Below are 22,650 nucleotides of genomic sequence, written 5' to 3'. Positions count from 1 at the left end.
AACCATATTCAATCCCACTAATTTCATGCTTGTACCAAAAGCTTATTATTAAAAAAAAGGATGGGTACGGGATCAGATCGGATCAGCAAAACTATACCAAAAATCAAAACGGAAGCCAAAAAATGTGGATCGGGACATCCCAAACAGAAACACATCAAACAGCCATCTTTCAACACCAAAACTTAATTTCTGTACTCAAAATTGAATTCAATAATAAATAATCAAACTAACAGTGATAGTCGAGACAATACAAAAAAGGTACTGTCATTAGCCTAAATACAGTAAATCTGACAGGTCTGTGTGACAGATCAATATATTTTACTGCGTGAGAAGTACAATCACCTCTCCAGTGCTGTTGCTGACGCTTTGGGAAAGCTCTCTAGTGAACTTCCTGCATGGCAGCAATGACATAAAGCTTGGGGAAAATGCCAACCACTGGCTGGGAGGAAGCTGACGTAACCAGGAACACAAACAGGAACAGGAAATATAGTCTTTACCAGTTGCTGTGGAGGAAGCATCACACATGAAAAGAGTCGTGCTCTGCTTTCTCAAACCCACAATAGCAAAAACTAAACATGTCTTCTCCACACAAAGGCCAGAACCTCCTGTCATGCTGCCCATTCATCCTATGCCTTGTATTCAATACACCTGCTATGATTACCATCTCTCCTGCCTTCAATGCTTGCCAGCGATGTGCCACTCATCAACCAATCATTCAAAACTTGCAAGGTTTTCTTTTACTGAATCGGGGCTCATGGGTACTCGTCTCTGTTAACTCATTCACTTAGTCACCCCTTCTACCGTTAGCTACGTTAAAAAAGGAAACAAGTTAACATGCCATTAATTGTGCAACTATGTGTGTAAATGTATGGACCTCGTGGAAAATGCAGCACATCTGCTCCTCGCCTGAAAGCAGCTCTCCTTTTCCTTCCTGCTGCATCCCTGACTCCACAAAACCAACCACTCACTCACTCAGCACGCCACTTTCACTCACTCACCAGTGCTCCACGAACACTCGAGTCTCACTCACTCACAGGTTGACAAAGACTCAAGTTTCACTCACTCACAGGTGAACATAACAAAGAGCCGAGTTTCACTGACTCACGAGTGCTCGATGAACACTTGAGTCGCACTGGCTCACAGGTTGACAAAGACTCAAGTTTCACTGTTGCTGCACAAACTCTCGAGTCTCACTGACTCACAGGTTGACAAAGACTCAGGTTTCACTGACTCATGAGTTAACAAAGACTCAAGTTTCACTGACTCACGGGTACTCAACGAACAAACACTTGAGCCTCACTGACTCACGGGTTGACAACGACGCGAGTTTCATTGACCAACTGGTGCTCGACTAAGACTGGAGGTTTTGTTTTTCACCAATAGTCATGGCCAAAAATGTTTCAATACAAAATCAATACTTTTATGACATACAATTGTTAGAGCAATATAAAGAGGCAGCCATTCAAATCCTTATCCAATATAACAATATCAAAATATATACAATGTATTTCAATAACACAACTGAAAAATATCGATCCCATCACGCTAGTATTGATCCGACACTGATCCTACACAGTTGATATTGACATTGTCTGGATCAATCCGCCCACCTCTTGGCCAGTCCAACTCGTTCAGCCAGTGCACGAGTGGCCGTGTGCGTGCGTGCGTGTGTGCGTGCGGGCCGTGCGCGCGTGCGGGCCGTGCGCAGAGAATACCTGCCAAAGGGTAGGGCGTGGCCACTGCGGCCCCGCCCCCTTCTAGGTTGCCTGTCAGTGGGACAGGTGACAGGAGTCAGCTAAAAAAGTGACTTTTCCAGGCAATGGGCGCAGTGTAGCGCGTGTGTGAGGGAAGCTTCGACACAGTCAAGTGTGTGTGGACGCAGAGGACACACACACACACACGCACGGGGAGCGGGACCTGCATCTGCATCGATCTATACATAGGACACCGGCCGCCTGTCACCATGATCAAGAGGAAAAGCAAAGGAAGCTCCGTCGTGACACCAACCAAATCAACGTAAGTCTTTGCTTTTTCTATTGCGCTGTGTGCATTATGGTTTGTGACCTCAGACCTCGAAGAAAATAAACGGATCTCTTATTTACATATTGACTTGCAACAACACCATAATACTGTACAGTACAGACACGCTTATCGCACCCCCGGGACCAGCAGGGAATGGCGGAATTGATTATGCTAGCTAGATGTTGACGTTCTCCTTCGATTTTGGCTCAAACTTTGCAGCAAAAGTGACTTGTAATTATGAAATTCGATGAGATTCTGCCCCAGAACCCCCTCTTCTCTCTTGAATACGCCTCACACGCACTTATGAAAGACATTTAAAGTATAAAATGTACAGATACTCACCGCTAATGCATAATAATGTAAGATGAACGCGACTGTCGAAGCAGCCGAACAACCTATGGAGCGTTCAAGGACTCCCAAACAAACTGCGAAATCTCAACATTATCAGTGGAGCATGACGACATAAACATGAAAAAATTGTTTGCTTGTTTTGTTTTTACAGTGGCACGTGTACTGTATATTTTATACATTTTACACATATTTCTAAAATATTACCCTCTTAGGGTGTGTTTTCTGTGAGAAAACTTTTGATTTTCAGAAAATAGGCCAAAAAATACACATTAAAAATGACTTTTTTCAACCAAAAATTCATGAACGTGCGAGGATGTATTTGTATGGACAAAATACAAGTTTTTCATGCATGCAAGCACATTTGAATCATCTTGAACAATGCTACTTATCTCCAATCATGACTGGAATGTGTGTTTGTCTGTGGGTGTAAGAGTTAAAAGGCAGCCTATTAGTTTGCATAATATGTTCAGGTGAGGGTGTGGCGCTGTTGTAAAGTTGTAGTAACTGGTTTGATAGGTTCAGCTGGTCCACCTTTGCAAGACAATGTGGAAGGAATTGCTTGCAGACTCTCCCACCGTGCCGAGTGCACCAAGCCCACGTCACTTTTTCAGCGTTTCTAGACATCATTTCTCGGTGCTGATTTCATTTCATGACACCATCATCTCCTCAACCTACTCTGTCAGAATTCAAGACTTTGTTGTCCTTGAATTTGCATACAATGAGAATAAATGTGGGAAAAAAACAGAAGGCGATTCTCCACAAAAATACAATACAGGAAAAAGAATAAGAAATATTGATGTGTAAAATATAGGAGGCAGGACCATTTGCACTGCAAACTTACCGCTTTAGTTAAAAAGATGAATGAAATCCTAAAATACCAGATGCTAAAATTTCCTAAGGGCAGGAGAGAATCTTCCTCCCGTCACTCAGCAGGTATTAAGGTGGGCCTCAAAAATAATATTGTGAAGAACATCCAATCTTCTTGTTGAAAAGAGTTTTTCCTCTGTGTCATACGGAGAAAGTACACATTTTTTTCTCCATTATACAGTCATCCCTTGTTTATGGTGCTTAATGGGTTCCAGACCCGATTGTGATAAGTGAATTTACGCCAACTAGGATTCCTTATTTATAAATGGAATGGAATTTTTTGAGTTAGAGCTTAGAAAACCTGTCTATGACCTTCTAAATATGCTTTTTAACATTATTAGAGCCCTCTGGACATGAAATAACACCCCTATAGTCACCTTTACACTACTATTACCCAATATACTAGACATAATAAGAGAAAATAAGACACAATATAGACTCACACAATATAGACTCACACATGTTAGCATTGGGAGAGTTCCTTTTTTTTGTTTTTTTTACGTCTGGTTTCTGTACAGTACTTCCTGTGATGGCGATGTAGCATTACTGTCACCTAGTGATGAGTGTAGTATACTACATATCAATCATCACAGCGTCTTGGAATGCGTATTCTGAATCCCTTATGTTTGTCTTTGACTTCATGTAGCCATTTTAATGCTTGAAAATGCTTATCTTAGGCAAAGAATACATCAGATTTGCTTAAATATGCGTCTTCTTTGCACTAATCATAGGCTGCATTGAACTACAGAACAGCAGGATTTATTCAAGGATATGTTTTTGAACAACCGTGATAGAGTGAAGCTGGGAAAGTGGCGAGGGATTATTGTATACTAGAAATATGTGGTTGCTTCATTGTAGGTTTTCGTGGCCCCCATTTCTTAATAACATTTCTTAATGACGTCCAAGTGAAAAGCTGTCATTGTTGCCTCGGTAACCAGCAACACTGATGAATTTCTCAAAAAGCAACGACACCTGATTGTTTCCCTTTTTGCAGTAGTTTGCTTCTATTCCTGAATAGACAAAAAAAAAAGAAAAGTCTGCACTTTCAAACATGTGCAACAAGTATTTTCACGTTGCTGTGCAAGAATTTGCTATGATGATCACAACAAACGAGAGCAGCAAGCGACCACACCCACCATTACACTCGTACTGCCGCCTTATGGTTCCAGTTAGATCATTCCCTGGCTGGAAACATCAGAGCTGTGCTGGTGCCAGGACCTTCCCCGAACTAGCAGCAAGCAAGGAAACCTACGACAACATGTTTGGAGAAGAAACATGCAAGGAAACCATGACACTTCCCACACTTGTTCCAGCTAAATTGCTGTTTAGGAGAGCGTCACTATTCATTACTACATGCACATTTCTCCTCTCTTTCTGTTTTTCTGTGCGTCTTGGTGCAAATTAAAGACATGCAAAGGAGAAGCGGCTGTGTTTGCGCACAGAACCTGTTGACTGCAAGCGTCGGAGAGGATGTTATTTGCCATTGTGGTTTTCTGATCCAACGAGACCAAAAACACCCCTTGGCTGTTTTTACTTTGATGGGAAAGGCTGCTGTCAGATTGTCAAACAGGAGGCCGCACACGCCAGCCCAAACTTGCGTAGGTTCGGCTTGATATCAAAACACGGAAGAGGCTGACATGGAAGTTGATCAGAATGCATGCAGAGGGAGTTCTGCCAAACCTCTTCCACGCTCAGACGCAGTGGGCATGTGAGTGCGCATGAGGATGTGACTGGTTGACACACACACACACACACACACACACACACACACACAATGTTGTACTACATCAGGAATGTCAAACCCGTTTTCAGAGTGGGCCACATCGCTGGCGTGGCTGCCCTCAGTGGGCCACCTTAACTGTGAAACCATATTCATGTACCTGCATTTGCACCTCAATCATATCAACACCTTTTCTATTAGTAGCATTTTCACTTTGGATTATTTTACCAACAAACTTCCACTGAAAGAAGTCAATGTGCACATCACAAATTGGAGTGTACGACTCGTGTAGAAATGGCTTTGGCAACAACAAAAATAAGGCATTTTCTGTCAAAACTGACAGAGCAAATACATTTGGCAAGAAAGGTTGAGGATCTTTTTCATTTTTAAAAATATTTATTTTTTTAACTTAATATCATATGAATGTATTTTAAAAACAAATATTTAAAATATAAAAATATATATAAAATAAATAAAATCATCAAAATAGTAAAATATAAATACAAATAGTTTTACGACTAATTTTAAAAGAAAGTGTCTGTTTGGTGTGCATTATTTCCAGGCGTTCGCAGGCCAAATAAAGGCTCTTTTGACAAAAAAAAAAGTAATTACATTTTTTTTTTAATTTTAAAAAGTAACAAATATTTAAAATATGTAAATAATATTAAAATAATCCTAAATATAATATAGCAAAAAATTTAAAAGTAAAAAATCATAAAATGTGTATATGTATATACAGTATATATATGCATACAATATTTTTTAAAACTAATAGAGAATAAGTGTCTTTTTGGCATGCGTTATGCCCAGGCTAAAAAAGTTTTTTTTTTCAAGTTTTATTTTTTTGAATTTTTTCAAATATAATATAATATGAGTATATTTTTTAAAGTAAAAACAATTGTAAAATATACAAATATTTTATAAATAATGTTATAAATAATACAAATGTGATATAACTATATTAATAAATAAAATAAAATAAAAATATACATACAAATATTTTTTTGGCATGCATTATTATTTCTAGGCTTTCATGATATCCGGCCCCCAGGCCTTGAGTTTGACCCCCGTGTCGTACGTGTTGCTCACCTTTTGCAGCCAAATATTGACTGTGCGTTGCTCATGTTGAAAAGCAAGACGACAGACCTTGAAGGTTGCATTTATGGCATTCACAGTATAATAATAATAATAATAATAATAATGTATGTTTTCTGGACATATCATAGTCACTAAACCTGTATTGAGTCACGCGTCCTGAGATGAGCTACTTTTGAAGGTATGAAAGATTTGTGTAATCAGGCTGCTTGTACGTTCCCTGGGATGTGACAACACAGCTTTTTGGTAAAAATCCTCTTGTCCTGCGTGATCTGCTTTCTCCAGTGTTTGTTGGGAGAACACACTTGACAGCAAACTGGCCCGTCTGGTTTTTGCTTCCTTCCTATCTTGGAGCAGACACACCTACAGTGCGCTGCTATCACTTGGCCTGCTGTCACTGCCATGTGGGTCAAAGTGCACCAACGCCCATCGCAGTTTTGGTGAAGTATGAGATGTAAGTGGAGTTTTAGTGTAAGTGGGAACTGAAATAAACTCACGTGAAGGACGGACAAAACACACTCATGGAAATATTACATGCAAGAATGAAATGAAAGCGTCGTCACGCTAGTTGTCGGGACTGGAACCGATGAGTTGCGATAAACAAGGGACGACTGTCTACAAATTCATTCAAGTTCATAAAAAACCTTGAGAAACATTTTTTTTGTTTTTAATTTTTCAAAATAAAAATGTAACTACAGACATGAATAATCAGCAATGCTGGCGCTCACCCCCTCCTGCTAGGATAACAAAGATGGGACATGCAGATCCTGAAAACAACAACAGTAATCATCATCATCATCATAATAACACCTACCATAAAAGCCGTGTGTCAGACCATGGGGGTTTGGTGGGCGTATGAATTTGCAGAAGCGATGCTGTGCTGTGCTGCATATGAAAGAGTGTTCTTCATTCAATGCTGTGCTTGCTCTGTGTGCTTCCATTGTTAAACATCACACACTGGCCATGAACGTACTGTTCCTCACTGTTGTCTTTCAGCGTTACCTCCACAGAGCTGACCGCTCTGATCGAGAAGCTGCAGAAGAATGCTGATAAAGTGGAGAAGAACATCTACGATGTGGAGCAGAACCTCAACAAGGTACAATCTCCTCACGAGTCCTAAGCATGTTTTTTATACGCAGAATACATTCAATCAATGTGTCATCATCAAGTAACTTTTACTCATTATTTGACTTACTCAATGACTTCTGAAATGATTGTTCATCATGCAAGGGCTTTCGTTTGGATCACCGCAACTCGGTATTGTTCAACAGGAATTAAATCTGAACATGAATTCAATAAAACCTGAACGGAGCCATAAACGCAGAAAATGAAGGCTGGATTATTCTACCGCAGCACGGCGCCAGTCGCTTATGCCTGGCACCTCCCCCTCCAAACCCTCCAGTGGAGCTTGGCACGCACGACCCACAAATTCTAACCCCAGACTGGTGATTGCTCAGCTTTATTTTCAGAACTTCATTTCTACTTTCACTGAAAACAACACAGATTGGCGCAAATTGAAGAGTGTACAATAAAAGTATTGTTTCAAAAGAATTACTTCCACCTCCAGCCCCGTTGTTCACTATATAAATATAGTTGTATACTATATACCAGGGGTCACCAACGTGGTGCCCGCGGGCACCAGGTAGCCCCCACGACCACATGAGGTGCCCGCAAGCCTGCTTTTCATTCAGGTTTTCAGTTAATAATGAAAGAACAGTAGAAAGAAATGCATTGTGAAATACAACATGTGAGTTGTGGACACCAGCATTTTGTTCATGTTCTGGTAAAACAAGCATATTCGCTTTGTTTGGCTTTAAAATAAGCTCTGAAAAGAAATGTTACAAAAATGAGTAGCTCTTGGCCATTCAGTGGTCATGATGTATGGGTATCAGTATCCTAAGTACCACTGGTATCATGATGAGGAAGTACGAGCGGTATCATGATGAGGAATTACGGGTGGTATCATGATGAAGTACGAGTGGTATCATGATGAGGAAGTACGGGTGTGAGGCGTAGAATGAAAGCGTTAGCTGCGTTCAATCTGCAGCAACATTAGCGTTAGCCTTGTTGAAGCTAAACTAGCTTTTTTTTATTTTTTTCCCCTGTCCTGTCCAGCCTTTAAAGCAGATAGAATTGTACATCTAAATGCCCTCAAGTGCTCAACAGATTTACTCTGCCAGGGAGAAGTGTGATATACAATTCCCCTGTTATACAGGATTTATTTGACTTTGATGCTTTTTATTAAGCAAAGAGAAAGATAAAAGGAAGGAGAAAAGGAAACGGGGGTGGGGGTGCGGGGATGAGAGGGGGACAAAAAAAAAGAGAGACAAGAGACAAGGACAACAGCAGCAACAACAACAATTGTGACACAAGAACAGAACAACAGAAACATACAGAACTACATCAGCAAATAAATGTCTGTGACAACTATAAAGGCAAACAAGGACATATGGACAGAGGACAAAATAATATCAACAACCACAGTGACAGTGCTGTCAATGACAATCACACATAATAGTAGTAATGAAATGATGAACTATGATAGTGATCACAATGATAATACTGCATTGAAACAGTCACACATAATAGTAGTAATGAAATGATGAACTATGATTGTGATCACAATGATAATACTGCATTGAAACAGTGATAATTACTGTAATGCACATCATTGTAAAAAAACTATAGTCATACTGCTGATATCACCGTTGCTGTAATAAAACCAACAACATAATAACACCCTGGTTAACTCAGTGAGTAATGTGGGGAAATACGTATGTACTGTGAGTGTGCATATGTACGTGTGTACAGGTATCTCTGTATGTGGGGAAGACTTCATATATATAAAGGTGCAAGAATGTGTGGGCGTGTAATTGTCACTGAGAATGCATGAAAGGAAAGGGGCCGCCCTCCACCTCCCAGAGAACCCCGCCCCAAATAGCCAGGCCGAGCCCCCGCCCAACCCCCAACACAGGGCCGCCCCGCCCAGGGATGCAGGAGGCACACCCTCCACCCACCCGGCGGAGGCACGGGCAGTAGAGATGTATCACCCAGCACCCGACCCCACGGAGCAAACCCCTGTATGCCCCCCCCCCAAAATAAATAACTAAACTAATAATAACTAAATAGCTAAACTAGCTAAAGCCAGTGAAGCAGAGCCCCCTCAGGTTTTGGCAGAGAATAGCAAGTGAGTTGCTATGAGAGGATGAAGGTGGGGTGTGGTGATGACGTGCTTGTGTGTTGTGTTGTGTTGTGTGTAGGATGTGAGTAAGATCAACGAGGGCAAGCAGCCGCTATATCAGGACGACACCAACAAACGACTCGTCAACTCTTTGGACCTGCTGGCCGGCCTGGATGATGATGCCCTCAACGCCAAACGCCTCCAGCATCCTCAGGCTCAGATGATCGGCCAGGAGTGAGTCATCATAATCATCTTTTTATGACAGCTGCTGTGCTGGAACATCGTTTACTAACTTGTGTGTGTGTGTGCGTGCGTGCAGCATGAAGCAGCTGCGTGAGAGAGTGATGAAGCTGAGGGAGGACCATGAGCGCATCTACCAACTCAGCCGCACTGAGGGGGTGCCCACCATCAACTGGGGCAACATGATGGATGAGAAGCTGGTAGGTGACATGAATGAAGCATACTGTACATATGCAGCATTTCCAATGTTGCTTTGGGAATGCATTTAACACTCCTATACGCCAACCTAGCCAACACTGCTACTCTATATACGCCATCCACTGCGTATTACACAATGATTGTATTATACTGTATATGCGGTATATTCTTATATGTATCATATTACACAACACCATGTCTACCAATTCCCTGTGAGAAAATACATGCCACAAAGGCCAATTCCACAACTTTACAGCGAGAAGGACTTGTATCATCATTGTGATATGTTTATTATTTATTATTGTGTGTTATCATAACAACATCGTTTAGCATCAATTTGTGGGACGATGAACATTTCAAAACGCGCCTGCCTTGTTTTGTGACTTGGTTAACTAAAACGTTTGTTTTTTTCATTGCACTTTTCTTCAAATTCATGTTAAAATGTGGTCTGGTCTCTGTCCTTCCTAGGACAACCTGAACAACAAGGGCTTTGGCCAGGATCTCCCGTCTGTGGAGAATGAAGTGGAGGACCACAACATCTTCCACAGTGAGGTGGAGGCGTTGGCGCCTCACATTTCTGCCGGTGGTGACAAGGTACACGAGTACTTTCATCCATCGATGCCATTTTACTCATTTTTAAGGAAGTATCTAATTGGAGGCTTCATGGCTTCACACAGATACGCATAACATCCTGTTTTTCTTGTTGACATGGCAACTGTGTGTGTATTTGTGCAGGATTATGTCAGCGGCCTCCAGATGAAGTACAACAAACTTCTGGTAATGCAATCGCACGCTATCACGTTTACTTTGGTGTACTGTGTACTCCATGTCCCTACACCAGGGGTGTCAAACTGGTGCCATGGAGGGCTGAGACACTGTAGGTTTTCTTTCCAGCCAGTCACTAAAGCAGGTGATTTTAATGATCAACACCTTCAGTTTGAGGGAAGGAGCTCATCAATTAAATCACCTGCTGAAGAAACTGGTTGGAGAGAAAACCTGCAGCGTCTCGGCCCTCCAGGGCACCAGTTTGACACATGTGCTCTACGTAGTGTATCACTGTGGGCAAATACCCGTTCACTGTTTTATGCCGGCTGCACAACATGTACGGTATTACACTCTTTGTAACATGTTAGTCCTGGAAACTCAGCGCTGTATTTCCCAATTGGTCAAACCTTCCCAGCGTCAAAACTTTCAGCTCTTTCAGGACATTTAGCACTTTTGTTACTGAGTGCTACCATGCTAACTGTTAGCATATTAGCCTTTTAGCTATTTTATTCATGTCAAATTGCATGTATGTACATGTTATGATGTAAGAACGCTGTAGAACATGCCTTAGCACTTTTGCTACTTAATGCTAGGTGGTAGAAAGCTAACCATTAGTATTTTAACACTTTAGCCTTTATGTTTATGTCAAAATGCAAACATTTGCTTGGCATGTTTTAAAATCACTGTGGAAGAGTCTTATCGTTTTCAATACTTAGTGTTATCGTGCTAGGTGGCAGCATGCTAACTGTCAGCAGTTTAGCCATTTTTGTCATTTGAAATAGTATAAACCCACATGGCACAATGTGAAGTCACTGTAGAGCTGTTGGAGCACTTTCAGTACGTACCACTATCTTCCTACCTGTTTTTAATTAATTTTACCCATTTTTGTCATTGGATGTAAAATTGCTACAGCAGTTCTGTAGTTCTGTACCTACTGCGACCTTGCTAAGTGGTAGCATGCCAACTGTTAGCTTTTTAGCCATTTCCATCATTTTACATTTTATGAACCCACAAGGCATGATGCGAAATCACTATAGAGCTTCTGTAGCATTTCTGCTGCTATCTTGTTAGGTGGTAGCATGGTAACTGTTCGCCTGTTAGCATTTTAGCCATCATCCATTAGTCTCACATGAAATAGTATACATTTACATGACATGTTGTAAGACCACTATGGAACAGTCTTACCACTTCCAGTACTTGGTGCTATATTGCTATTTGCTAGCATGCTAACTGTTAGCATTGTAGCCTTTCCCCTTATGTTAAAGCCCATATGTCTACATAAGTTGTTTTGCAAAAAAGGAAATACATGATTTTCCCACAGGCCCTTTCTAGCGATCGTCAGCGCCACCTGCTGAGCCTGCGTGATTACATGCAGCGCTGCACCAATGAGTTGTACTGGATGGACCAGCAGGCTGAGGAGAGAATCAACTACGACTGGAGCGATGCCAACTTGGACTACCCTGCCCGCCAGAGGCAGTATGAGGTACACGCAAAAAAACACAAGAAGGTTTGTTTTTTCAGCATTGCCCTAAATATTATGCCCCTATGTCTGAGCGCTTCAAGTGTTGAATCTGCTCTTAAAGAAAACCGGGAATGAAAGTGCGCTTGACCCCATGTGTGTAAATGTATGGATACATCTCTCTTGTCCCACCAGAACTTCATCGGTAAATGTCTGGAGTCCAAGGAGGCCACCATCACCAAACTCAATGAAGATGGAGAAAAGCTGATTGCTGCAAAGCATCCAGGGTCAAACGTTATTGAGGTACGGCCTGCTGCTCTTTGGCCCTTGGTAAAGCAACACATGTAGCCAAGCTAACAAGGTACATGCATTTCATCTCAGCTTTGTGGGCGAAAAAGCCTTTTATTCATATCTACTTCACGCTTTGCTCTTTTTTTCACATTTTTGCTATTTCTTTTTTATTATTTCTTTTTTCTTTTCCAAATATTTCAGCTTTCTTCTTGAACATCTTCTTCTTTACATCCGCTGGGCCTTTGCTTGTTATCATGTGGTGATGATGCGCGCTGGTTTCCAGGCTCACACGGATGCGGTGCATGCTGACTGGAAGGAGTACCTGAATCTGCTCATCTGTGAGGAAAACCACCTGAAGCACATGGACGAATACCACAAGGTGGGGTGCAGTCAACGCTTGCCATAGGCTACACGGGTAAAGCCGTCTAGACCGTGTGTGTGTGTGTTTAGTTCCACAAGGAGGCGCGTGACACCCAAGACCTGCTGAAGCGTCTGGACACGGATGTCAAACAGAAGTATAACCCCGAGTTCAAAGATGTGTACCAGATGGAGGGTCTGATCAGAGAGCTGGATGTAAGTTTTTATTCTTTTTCCATCCACGCTCTGTGCTAAAATGTCCTGTGTGTTTCTCCGCAGGACCAGTCCAAGGCCATGGAGCACTTTGACGAGAGGGTCAAGGCTCTTCAGAAGCGAGGCCTGCAGGTGTTACCTCTGAAGTACCGACGAGAGCCTCCCCAGAAGCTTCTGCCCATTGAGGCGCTGTGCGATTTTGACACTGATGAGGTACGTAAGCTGGCATCGGCACACACACGTCCACATTTGGGAATAGTTCTGAGATTCTTTCTGGGCAAGTATTGTTGACTGTTGTGCTGAGGACAACCAGGAGACGGCTTTCACAGGTGTCATTTAATCATCATAATAATAATGGATTACTTTTTATACAGCGCTTCTCAAGGCACCCAAAACGCTTCACAACGTAGTGAAGCCATTATTCATTCACTCCTCAGTCACTCGCTGGTGGTGGTAATCTACATCTGTAGTGACAGCTGCCATGGGGTAGTCTGACGAAAACGTGGCTGCCAAATCACACCTACGGCCTCTCCGACCACCACCACACATTCATTCATGTTCTTACACCAGTGTGGGCAGCACTGGGGGCGAGGTGGGTGAAATGTGCTGCCCAGGGACGCGACAGTGACTGTTGGACGACCTGCTCTGCCTCCTGAGCCACTGCCGCCCCGTTTGCAACGATATGTTTCAACAACAGAACGTGAACTTATTGCCTTACGGTCCCCCCCCCCGCATGCAAAGCAATACTAGCATTTATAACCCGCAAGGCATGCTGGATAACTTTGTATGTGCGTGTGGGCTTCCCTGCATGCCTTGCGGGTGAATTATCATCAGTTCCAAAGAAAGCATGACACATTGAACTTTTCGCTTGGGTGCAGGGGCAAATTACACGGGGGAGCAGATACACTCTGCTTCGCAACAACGGAGCCAAGTGGGACGTGAAGGACGCATCTGGACACAAGCTCTCCGCTCCGGCCATCTGCTTCATTATCCCCCCCACAGACACGGAGGCGGTGGCCGTCTCTGACAAGTGAGTTTGTTGTGTGATGTGGTGTTGCTGGAGGGGGGGTACCACTGGTTAATAACTCCTCACGTGCTGGCAGTCTGGCCGCACAGCAGAGTTCCATCAAGCAGAAGATGGGGGACAGCAAAGGAGCTCTGCTCAAGCGTTTTGATGAGCTGAAGAAGGCCAGCGGTGGTGCAGGTACGCACACACATCAAATGTTCCAAACCCTCAACACCTCCAGCACCCGATAAGACCCGATAAGTAGATACTAAACATAAATTGAATGTAATAATTGAATGTTTCATGCATTTTATGTAATTTGACAGCTGTGCATAATGTTAATAATAATGCGTAGGACTAACTGGGGGGGGGAACATAACGCTAGAGGGAAAGCCATTCAAAAAATAATTGAATCGAATAATGAAATGTTTCATTGAATTTTGGTACATTTCATTGAACATGAATGAAATGAATGGAATTTGACATCATTCGCTATCATCGTGTTGTGGCCATCTTCAGCAGAAGATGACGTAATGATAAGTCAGTAATAATAATTAGCATCATTCTTTTTATTTCATCATTTAATTAGAATATTCAATGGAATGACATTTCTTTTCCTTACATTTAAATGTATTGAATGTTGATAGCTGTGCGTAATGTGGCCATTTTCAGCAAAAGATAAAAATATGTGTTGCATGTGTGGTGAGCAGACAAGCAGGAGCAGCAGTGCCGCCAGATGATGGCAGGTCTTGACAAGGTTGCGGGTGACCTGGACAAGCAGGAGAAGGCCATTCAAGCTCGACTGCGCCCCCCGCTGGAGCTGAAGAAGCCACTGCAGGACAGTGCAGACCGCCTGCAGGATCTGAAGGTAACCACGCAGTGTGACATTCAGACGTCGTAGTTCTTCTTCTAGTTCTCAGCCTCGTCCGTTTGCTCCAGGACATCGCCAATGCCGTCCATAGAATTGAACCAGAAAAGAACTCCAAAGTGCAGGAAGCCAAGAACTTTTTGGTGTCGAACCCGACGTGCGCCAGCGCTCCACACCTCCACAGCAAGGCCGACGAGGTCAACAGGAAGTACAACAACTTGGAGCAGCTTCTGCAGTGCAGTCAGGAAAAGTACGCAGCTCAGCAGCATCTGGACCTCTCTTTCTAGCACGCAGACGTTGGTGCGTACACGACTCTATGCTTGCTTTCTGTAGGCTGAAGAATTCCAACCAGCTTGAGGCTTCGCTTCAGAATGGAAAAACTTTGCTGTCCGGCTACGAGAACAGGCTGGCCAGGGAGGACATCGCTCCTTCAGACTTGTCCTCTTTGGAAAAAACTCAGCGCGAGCTTGGGGTAAGATACTCTCTCATGTACGCTACGATGTACTGTATGTACTGTACTGTACGAGCTTGGGATAAGATACTCTCATGTACGCTACGGTGTACTGTATGTACTGTACTGTACGAGCTTGGGATAAGATACTCTCATGTACGCTACGGTGTACTGTATGTACTGTACTGTACGAGCTTGGGGTAAGATACTCTCATGTACGCTACGATGTACTGTATGTACTGTACTGTACGAGCTTGGGATAAGATACTCTCATGTACGCTACAGTGTACTGTATGTACTGTACTGTACGAGCTTGGGGTAAGATTCTCTCTCATGTACTCTATGGTGTACTGTATGTACTGAACATGTCCAGAAGATGCTGGACGTCACAGGTGTCAAACTCAACGCCCGGGGGCCGGATTCGGGCCGCCATATGATTTCATGTGTCCTGCGAAAGCCTGGAAATAATGCACACCAAAAAGACACTTTTTTTCTATTTAAAAATATATATAGATATATATATTTTTTTTTATTTCATCGTCATTCTTTTTTTTTTTTGTAAAACTTTATCATTTTAATATTATTTTAAAAAATATATATGTTCCTGTTTTTCTTTATTTTTAGAAATATATTAATATTATATTCAATTCAAAATATTAAAAAAAATGTAATATTTGTTAAAAATCATCAGATTTTATGTGGCCTGCAAAAGCCTGGAAATAATACACGCCAAAAAGACATTTCATTGTTATTACTTTTTTTTTTTTACTTTTTTAGTTTTGGATGGTTTTAATATTATTTTAAAAAGTTGTTCATATTTTAAATATTTTTTTTACTTTTTAAAATATATTAATATTACCTATATTAAGTTTAAAAAAAATGTCAAAATAAAATATTTGTGAAAAAATGAAAAGATTGGATGTGAGCTGCGAATGCCTGGAAATAATACACACCAAAGAGACACTTTTTAAAAGTATTTGTGTATATATATATTTTAATTTCATTATTGTTATTTAATATAAAGCCGCTGCTAAGCTAATTCCCAATTCTTTGACATATTTGAAGCTTGTTCACAAAACTGAATATGAATCATTATTTGACTAATTCAGTTACTTTTTGGAAAGTAACTAATAACTAATTGCTTCTTTAACCCTTTGGGGCCCAAAGTGTACATCTTGACAAAATAATGTTCAATTTGAATGCTAATTGTATGAAATGCATCCTTCATGAGTTTTTTTAATAGTTATTTTAATGCTTTTATCATATTTTTGGATTATTGTAATTGTTATGTTTCATTAATGATTTATTATTATTATTTATAATTTGTATTTTATTGTTTGTGATTTTTCCTCTACAATGATCACCTCTATATGCTCCACCCTCAGGACCAATTTGGTCCCATTATAAGCACATCGTTTGACTGCTTCAAAAAGTGGAAAAAGTGAATATATTACATTTGAATTTCATGTGAGGGACCTTTTTGGGGCTTAAGGGTACAAAGCAGAAGTTTTTGAAAAACCAACAAGTCATAAATCAATTCAAGGCTGTATTAACATGAACATATCCCACTTTGCTCATCATTTTTTAGGAAATACTGCACATTTTGTGCTGTCGTCATTGAATAAAGTCAGGAGTTGTAAGGACAAGACGCTCATAAAAAGCGTGATGTAAAAACTCTGAAGGGGCCTTGTTTTCCCAGCACTGCTTATGAGTTCTTGGACAACCTTTCATTGCAATGGAAGAGTTAAAGCGACACACATGCTGTATGCTTTTCAACAATTTGTGCTGAAATGCTCAATAAATGAAACAAGGAAGCACCAACAGGGCAGCGTGTTTTAAAGATAGTATCTATTGGTGTTTCCTTCCCTTCTATGTCATATTGCACTGATTTCCCTTTGGACACGGGCAGGACATCGCATCAAATCTGAGGTCCAAGAGGTCGGTGGTTAATGAGACTGAGCAGAACCTCCGCTCGGCCAAAAGCAGCTGCGACCAAATGGCCATGAAGTTCCAGGAGCACTGCCCGGACATCGAGAGGCAGGAAGCCGATGTCCACAAGCTCAACAAGCGTTTCAACATCCTCAATAATCAGATCGACACCAGGTCAGACCAGGCGGTAAACACATCGTGGGGGGAAAACATCCAGTCCCAAATTCTCTTTTTGACCAGTCTTCTTTCCGGCCATGCTCGCAGGTCCCAAAGTTTGCAGAGGGCAAAGATGTCGTACAATAATTACCGCAATGATTATAACAACTTGAACAACTGGCTTGCTCGTGTCCCAAACTACGAGCCGTCTGAAACTGACGACATCAGACAGCTGGAGACCAAACTGAAGAATCAGAGGGTGAGCGGGACTTGACGAAAGCACAGGTGTCAAAGTCAAGGCCCGGGGGCCGGGTTATGTGGCCCGCCAAAGCTTGGAAATAAAGTACCTTAAAAAGACACTTATTATTTTGGAAAATATTTGTATATATATTCATTTTATTAATAAGACTTTTTTTGTTTACTTTTTAATAGTTACATGTATTATTTTTATTTATTGTTTTTATTAAATTATGTATTATTATTTTATTAAATGTTATATCACTTTAAATGTATTAAATACATATATATATATATATATATATTAAACATAAATATAGGTTATTTTTACTGTAAAAAAATATTATTTTGTATTCAATTATTATTTTATTTAATTTTGTATACATTTATATTTATAAAATATACATTGTATCTATGAAATATTAAAATTTTAAGTGTAAATATAGGTTAATTTTTATATATTGAATTTTTTACCTATTTAAATATATTTATATTAAGTTTAAAAAAAATATTTTAAAAAATGTAATCAAAAAGACACTCCATCTTTCTTGCTAATTGTATTTTTTGTCAATTTTGAGAGAAAAGTTTTTTTTTTGTTTAAAATGTAGTGATGAATGAAAAGTGAATATAATAATGAATTATTATTTATTATGAGCCATAACTGCGATGTGGCCCATGGTGAAAACCAGTTTGACGCCCCTGCGCTAAAGCGCTTCTGCTTCTTGTGTTGAATGTTTTGTCTCCCTTGTCTGCAGAACCTGCTGTCTGATATCGCAAGAAAGGAATCGGACATGAACAATGTCTCCAAAAATGGTCGACTTTACCAGCAAGCTATCAAAGTAAGGTTTTTTTTTCCACCAAGCCAGTGATAGCTACAAATTTATATAAACAAATATATACAATAATAAGACTTCATTGATTGATCTTTGCAGGACTATGAGAGTGAAACAGAGAAGTTTCGATCCATACTAGACCTTGATGACGGCCTGGTACTTCAGACGTACAAGCGGAGCAGACTGGAATCTCCTGCGTTGGCCGTCAAAGCAGAGGTGAGGATGTTAGGATTTATGCTGTGATAAGCTTATGCTGCTCGAACAGCAACCATTTGTTAACATTCAACCCTACTCGATGGAAATGGACTTATGGTGGTCGGGCCTGGAACCAATGAGCCGCCATAAAGGAGGGAGTACTGTATTGGTCGGGGGGGGGCCCTCACACCTGCAATCTGAGGTTTTGTCGTCCTTTGCAGGAAGCTGCCATTGAGGCCAAGTTCACGGAGGTCAACGCTGTCAACAAGCAAAGGCTGCAAAACCTTGAGTTCACGCACAGCCTTCTCAACCAGGTGACAAATACTTTCTATCTACGCTGGGGAAAACAACTATTAGGGATTAGGGATGCTGCCTTCAGGGTTTTGCTGATACACTGATGGATGATACACTTTGCAATCTATTTATAATGAGTGCTATTGGCTGGGGGGCCGGGTAAAGGGGAAAAGTCAGGACAATTCCAAGGTCCCTCGACTGCCAGGGGGCCCAAAAGAGAGGTCAAGAATCAAATTGGTCATGAATTCATAAAGGGGGGCGCAACGTAGTTTTTAAAAAATACATTCATATTATATTAAGTAAAAAAAATTAAATGAAATTGTTTTTTTTATCATTATTTTTAAAAATGTTTGATTGTATATTTTTATTTCATTAATCGGTTATTTTTTTTTACAATATAGTTATATTTTTATTTTAATATTATTTTAACAGATATTTTCATGGTTTTCCATGGTTTCATGTTTTTTTTTTTTACATTTTAAAATATATGAATATTATATTAAATTTAAAAATGCTAAAACTAAACCTATGATAAAAATTCTGTATGTTCATTTATTTGATTTTATTATTAACCTTTATTTAACCAGATTTAAAAAAAAAAAAATCGTGTGTACAGCGTGTTTAAACTGTATGTATACGATAATGTTAATAATGATTTCTGTTTTTCTTTAGCAACCAGATATCCCTTTGATTCAGGCTTCAAACGTCCAGTCAGTCAATTCTGCTGCCCCAGGTGGGGAGCTTTGGAGGATCAAGAAGCAGTTGCAAGACGAGGTTCAGAGGAGAGAGCAGTTAGAGAAGGAAATTGAGACCATCCAGACGGACATCTACGTCCTGGAAGGACAGAAACCTCAAGACACCGTCGTCAAGAAGGAGCTCATCAAAAAAGTTCCTGACCCTCAGCTGGATGAGGAAGTCTACAAGGTCCAACAGAAGCTTTCAGAGGAACGTCGCACCACCCACGTCCTGGAGAACGACCTTGAAGTTCTCAAACTGAAGCTGCGTGGCCTTGAGACGGAGGCAAAGGAAGGGGCGCAGCAGTACATGGTCAAGGAGGTTCTCCGCATCGAAAGAGACCGCGGTCAGGAGGAGGAGGTGCGCAAGCTTCGAGAGGAATTGGACGAGCTGAGAAGGCAAAAGTTGATTAAAGATAACGAGCTTATTCAGATACAAAAGCAGGTGACAATCCTGGCAGAGGAGAAGAATAAAGAGCAGGAAGTCATCACCGAAGAGGAGGTCATAAAAGTCCAAAACGATCCCCAGCTGGAAACCGAGTACAGACTGCTCTTTGACAGGAAGCAAAAAGAAATCGACGGCAGGAAGCAGCTGGAGGATGAACTGCAGTTCCTTCAGGAGAAACTGCGTAGGCTGGAAAAGGAGAAATCAATGGCTGAGGAGAAGGTTTCCATCAAGGAGGTGCTAAAAGTGGAGAAAGATGTTGCCCTGGAAAGGGAGGTGGAAAACCTTCGGAGGCAATACGAAGATGAAAAGGCCAAACGAAGATCATCACAGCGAGAAAAAACTGATCTCCAACGGAAAATAACCAGTCTAGAAGAGGAGAAGTCCAAGGTTATCATCCAAGAGAAGATGCGTGAAATCGTGCGCCCCGACCCCAAGGCCGAGAACGAGGTGGCCAATCTCCGTCTTGAACTCGTTGAGCAGCAGAGGCGCTACAAAGATGCAGAGCTGCAGCTGAGGTCGCTGCAGGACGAGCTGACCATGCTCAGGAACAGAGGACCACAAGTGGAGATCAAGGAGATCATCAAAGAGGTGATCAAATACAAGACAGATCCACAGACAGAACGGGAACTGGAAAGACTTCGCAATGAAATAGTTGACAAGACCCACCAGACTGAGAAATCTGAGATGGAGATCCGCCAACTTAATGATGAAATTCAAAGATGGAAAGACATGAAACCTCAAGTGCAGACCAAAGAGGTGGTCAACGAAGTGCTCCAGTACCGAGAGGATCCGAAAACCAAGGAGGAGATTGAGATCCTTAAAAGAAAACTGGCTGACGAACAGTCCAAACGTCTGGAGCTTGAGAGAGAAAAGTCGTCCCAAGAGGAAAAGATCAGACTGAGGAAGCTCGATCTGTCCCAGGTCCGTGAGAAGATTGTTCAGCAGGAAGTTGTGAAGATGGAAGAGGATGCTCTGCTCAGATCAGAATGTGACACCTTCGTACACAACATCAGCAATGAGCAGAGGCAAAAGGACGCTTTGAAAGCAGAGCTTTATCAGCTGCAGAGAATGAAGGCTGACTTGGACCAGCAGCTGGAGGAACTGGAGCGTGAACGCAGAGCGAGGCGCGAGGCTGAACTGGAGATACAGAGACTTCGGGTCAAACTTAGTGAACTGGAGATGCGCGACAAAGAGAACCGTGAGAAGGTGACTGTCAAACAAAAGGTGGTTCTGCAGCAGGATCCCCAACAGGAGAAGGAACACTCCATCCTCAGACTGCAGCTGGATGAAGAACGACATAAGCGCATCCTGTTGGAGAAAGAACTGAACGCGTTGATCCAGCAGCACATCACCCTGGAGAAGATGGATGTCAAGGAAAGAGTTGTTCGCACTGAGAAGGTCCAAGTTGAGAAGGATCCAGAGGCAGAGCTTGAGATTGAAAACCTGAAGAAGACTCTGGAAGAGGAGAAAAGGAGAAAGAGGGACCTTGACCAAGAGTTGGTCACCATCACTTCCAGGCTTTCTGAGATGGAGTTTTCCAACACCAAGTCGACCAAGGAGCTGGACTACATCCGAGATGAAAGCAGTCGCTTGCAGCAAGAAAACCAAAGGCTGCAGAATGAAATCCGCAAGCTTCGCTCTGAGATTGAGATCACCAGCAAGGAGACTCAGCTCATCACCGAGTCCGCACCCAGAGAGGACGGAAACCTGGAGTTGAGGCTTGACTCGCTACAGAGAGAACTTTCTGAGCTCAGAGTCATAACCACCAAAAAGGATGAAGAGATAGCTACGCTACAGAAGAATCTGGCGGCTGTGCGAATGAAGAGGGAACAGCGAGAGAGCCATCTGCGTAGGTCCATCGTTGTTATCGACCCGGACACCGGCAAGGAGATGCGACCGGAGGAGGCTTACAAGCTGGGGCTGATCGACTGGAAGATGTTTGTCAACCTGCAGAGCCAGGAGTGCGACTGGGAGGAGATCACGGTCAAGGGCCCCAAGGGAGAATCATCCGTCCTCCATGACAGGAAATCAGGGAAAAAGTTCTCCATCGACGACGCTTTGAGTCTTGGCCACATCACAAATCATCAGCTTCAGCAGTACATGAACAAGCAGCTCACCATCCAGGAGTTTGGTGCTTTGGTGTCGGGCAAGAACAAGTAAACACATCATGTTAGCCTTTATTCCACGCATATCCTTTGTATTCTAAAATGCGCTTGCTATGCTTTTGTTTTGTGGTAAACAGGCATTCTTGTACTTCCTTGATTGTGAAGGCGCCATGTATTTATTTGCTTATCAATCCAAGCTACTGAAACCAACACGCAATGATGACTGTCGTGGCAACCAAATTAATTTACCATCTAATTGGTGTTGGTAGACCGTCCCGTTGCTGAGCTTTCATGTGCTACACTGGGTACGAGGGGGGGAAAACGGGTGTTTTTCTTGATTTTTGCCAATTGAGTGCATTGCAACACCAGAATGTTTCCATTATTTGTGGGATTTTCCAGGTATCAAATGTATGCTCTATAAGTCCAATAAAAGACTAATTTAACTGAGACGCGTGTTTGTGTGTCATTTTGCATGGTTAGATTTCCTCTGGTGGTGTGGGGTACCCGACCACCTACTTCTGTATGATAGTCAGACTCGTTTCCAGTGTGGGTTGGACTCCTCCAGGGCTGCCCTTTGTCACCGATGCTGTTCATTACTTTTATGGACGGAATTTCTAGGGGCGGTTCGGTCCGGT

At 41.9% G+C, this 22,650-nt stretch overlaps 2 protein-coding genes across 4 annotated transcripts in view; one reads left to right on the top strand and one right to left on the bottom strand.

The window, feature by feature from the left end:
• Positions 1-2,421, bottom strand: part of si:dkeyp-72e1.9 (syntaxin-binding protein 4) — a 46,306-nt gene extending 43,885 nt beyond the window's left edge. For all 3 annotated transcript variants that reach the window (XM_054758579.1, XM_054758581.1, XM_054758583.1), the window contains exon 1: positions 2,365-2,421. The gene's annotated coding sequence lies outside the window, so the exon portion shown is untranslated. The remainder of the gene's footprint in view (positions 1-2,364) is intronic.
• Positions 1,798-22,462, top strand: ppl (periplakin). Its single transcript, XM_054758575.1, has 22 exons — positions 1,798-2,016; positions 7,052-7,151; positions 9,316-9,470; positions 9,556-9,676; positions 10,143-10,268; positions 10,410-10,451; positions 11,761-11,922; positions 12,094-12,201; positions 12,473-12,568; positions 12,640-12,762; positions 12,826-12,972; positions 13,638-13,789; positions 13,863-13,963; positions 14,476-14,633; positions 14,705-14,883; positions 14,967-15,105; positions 16,994-17,187; positions 17,278-17,428; positions 18,162-18,245; positions 18,339-18,455; positions 18,656-18,748; positions 19,401-22,462. The coding sequence occupies exons 1-22, from the start codon at positions 1,964-1,966 to the stop codon at positions 22,068-22,070; spliced, it is 5,271 nt and encodes a 1,756-aa protein (XP_054614550.1). The 5' UTR covers positions 1,798-1,963; the 3' UTR covers positions 22,071-22,462.
• Positions 22,463-22,650: the final 188 nt, after the last annotated feature.

The sequence above is a fragment of the Dunckerocampus dactyliophorus genome, chromosome 18 (assembly GCF_027744805.1).
Source record: "Dunckerocampus dactyliophorus isolate RoL2022-P2 chromosome 18, RoL_Ddac_1.1, whole genome shotgun sequence".
Classification (NCBI taxonomy): domain Eukaryota; kingdom Metazoa; phylum Chordata; class Actinopteri; order Syngnathiformes; family Syngnathidae; genus Dunckerocampus; species Dunckerocampus dactyliophorus.
Note: the sequence above shows the minus strand (reverse complement) of the source record. Positions and strands in the feature narration are given on the sequence as shown.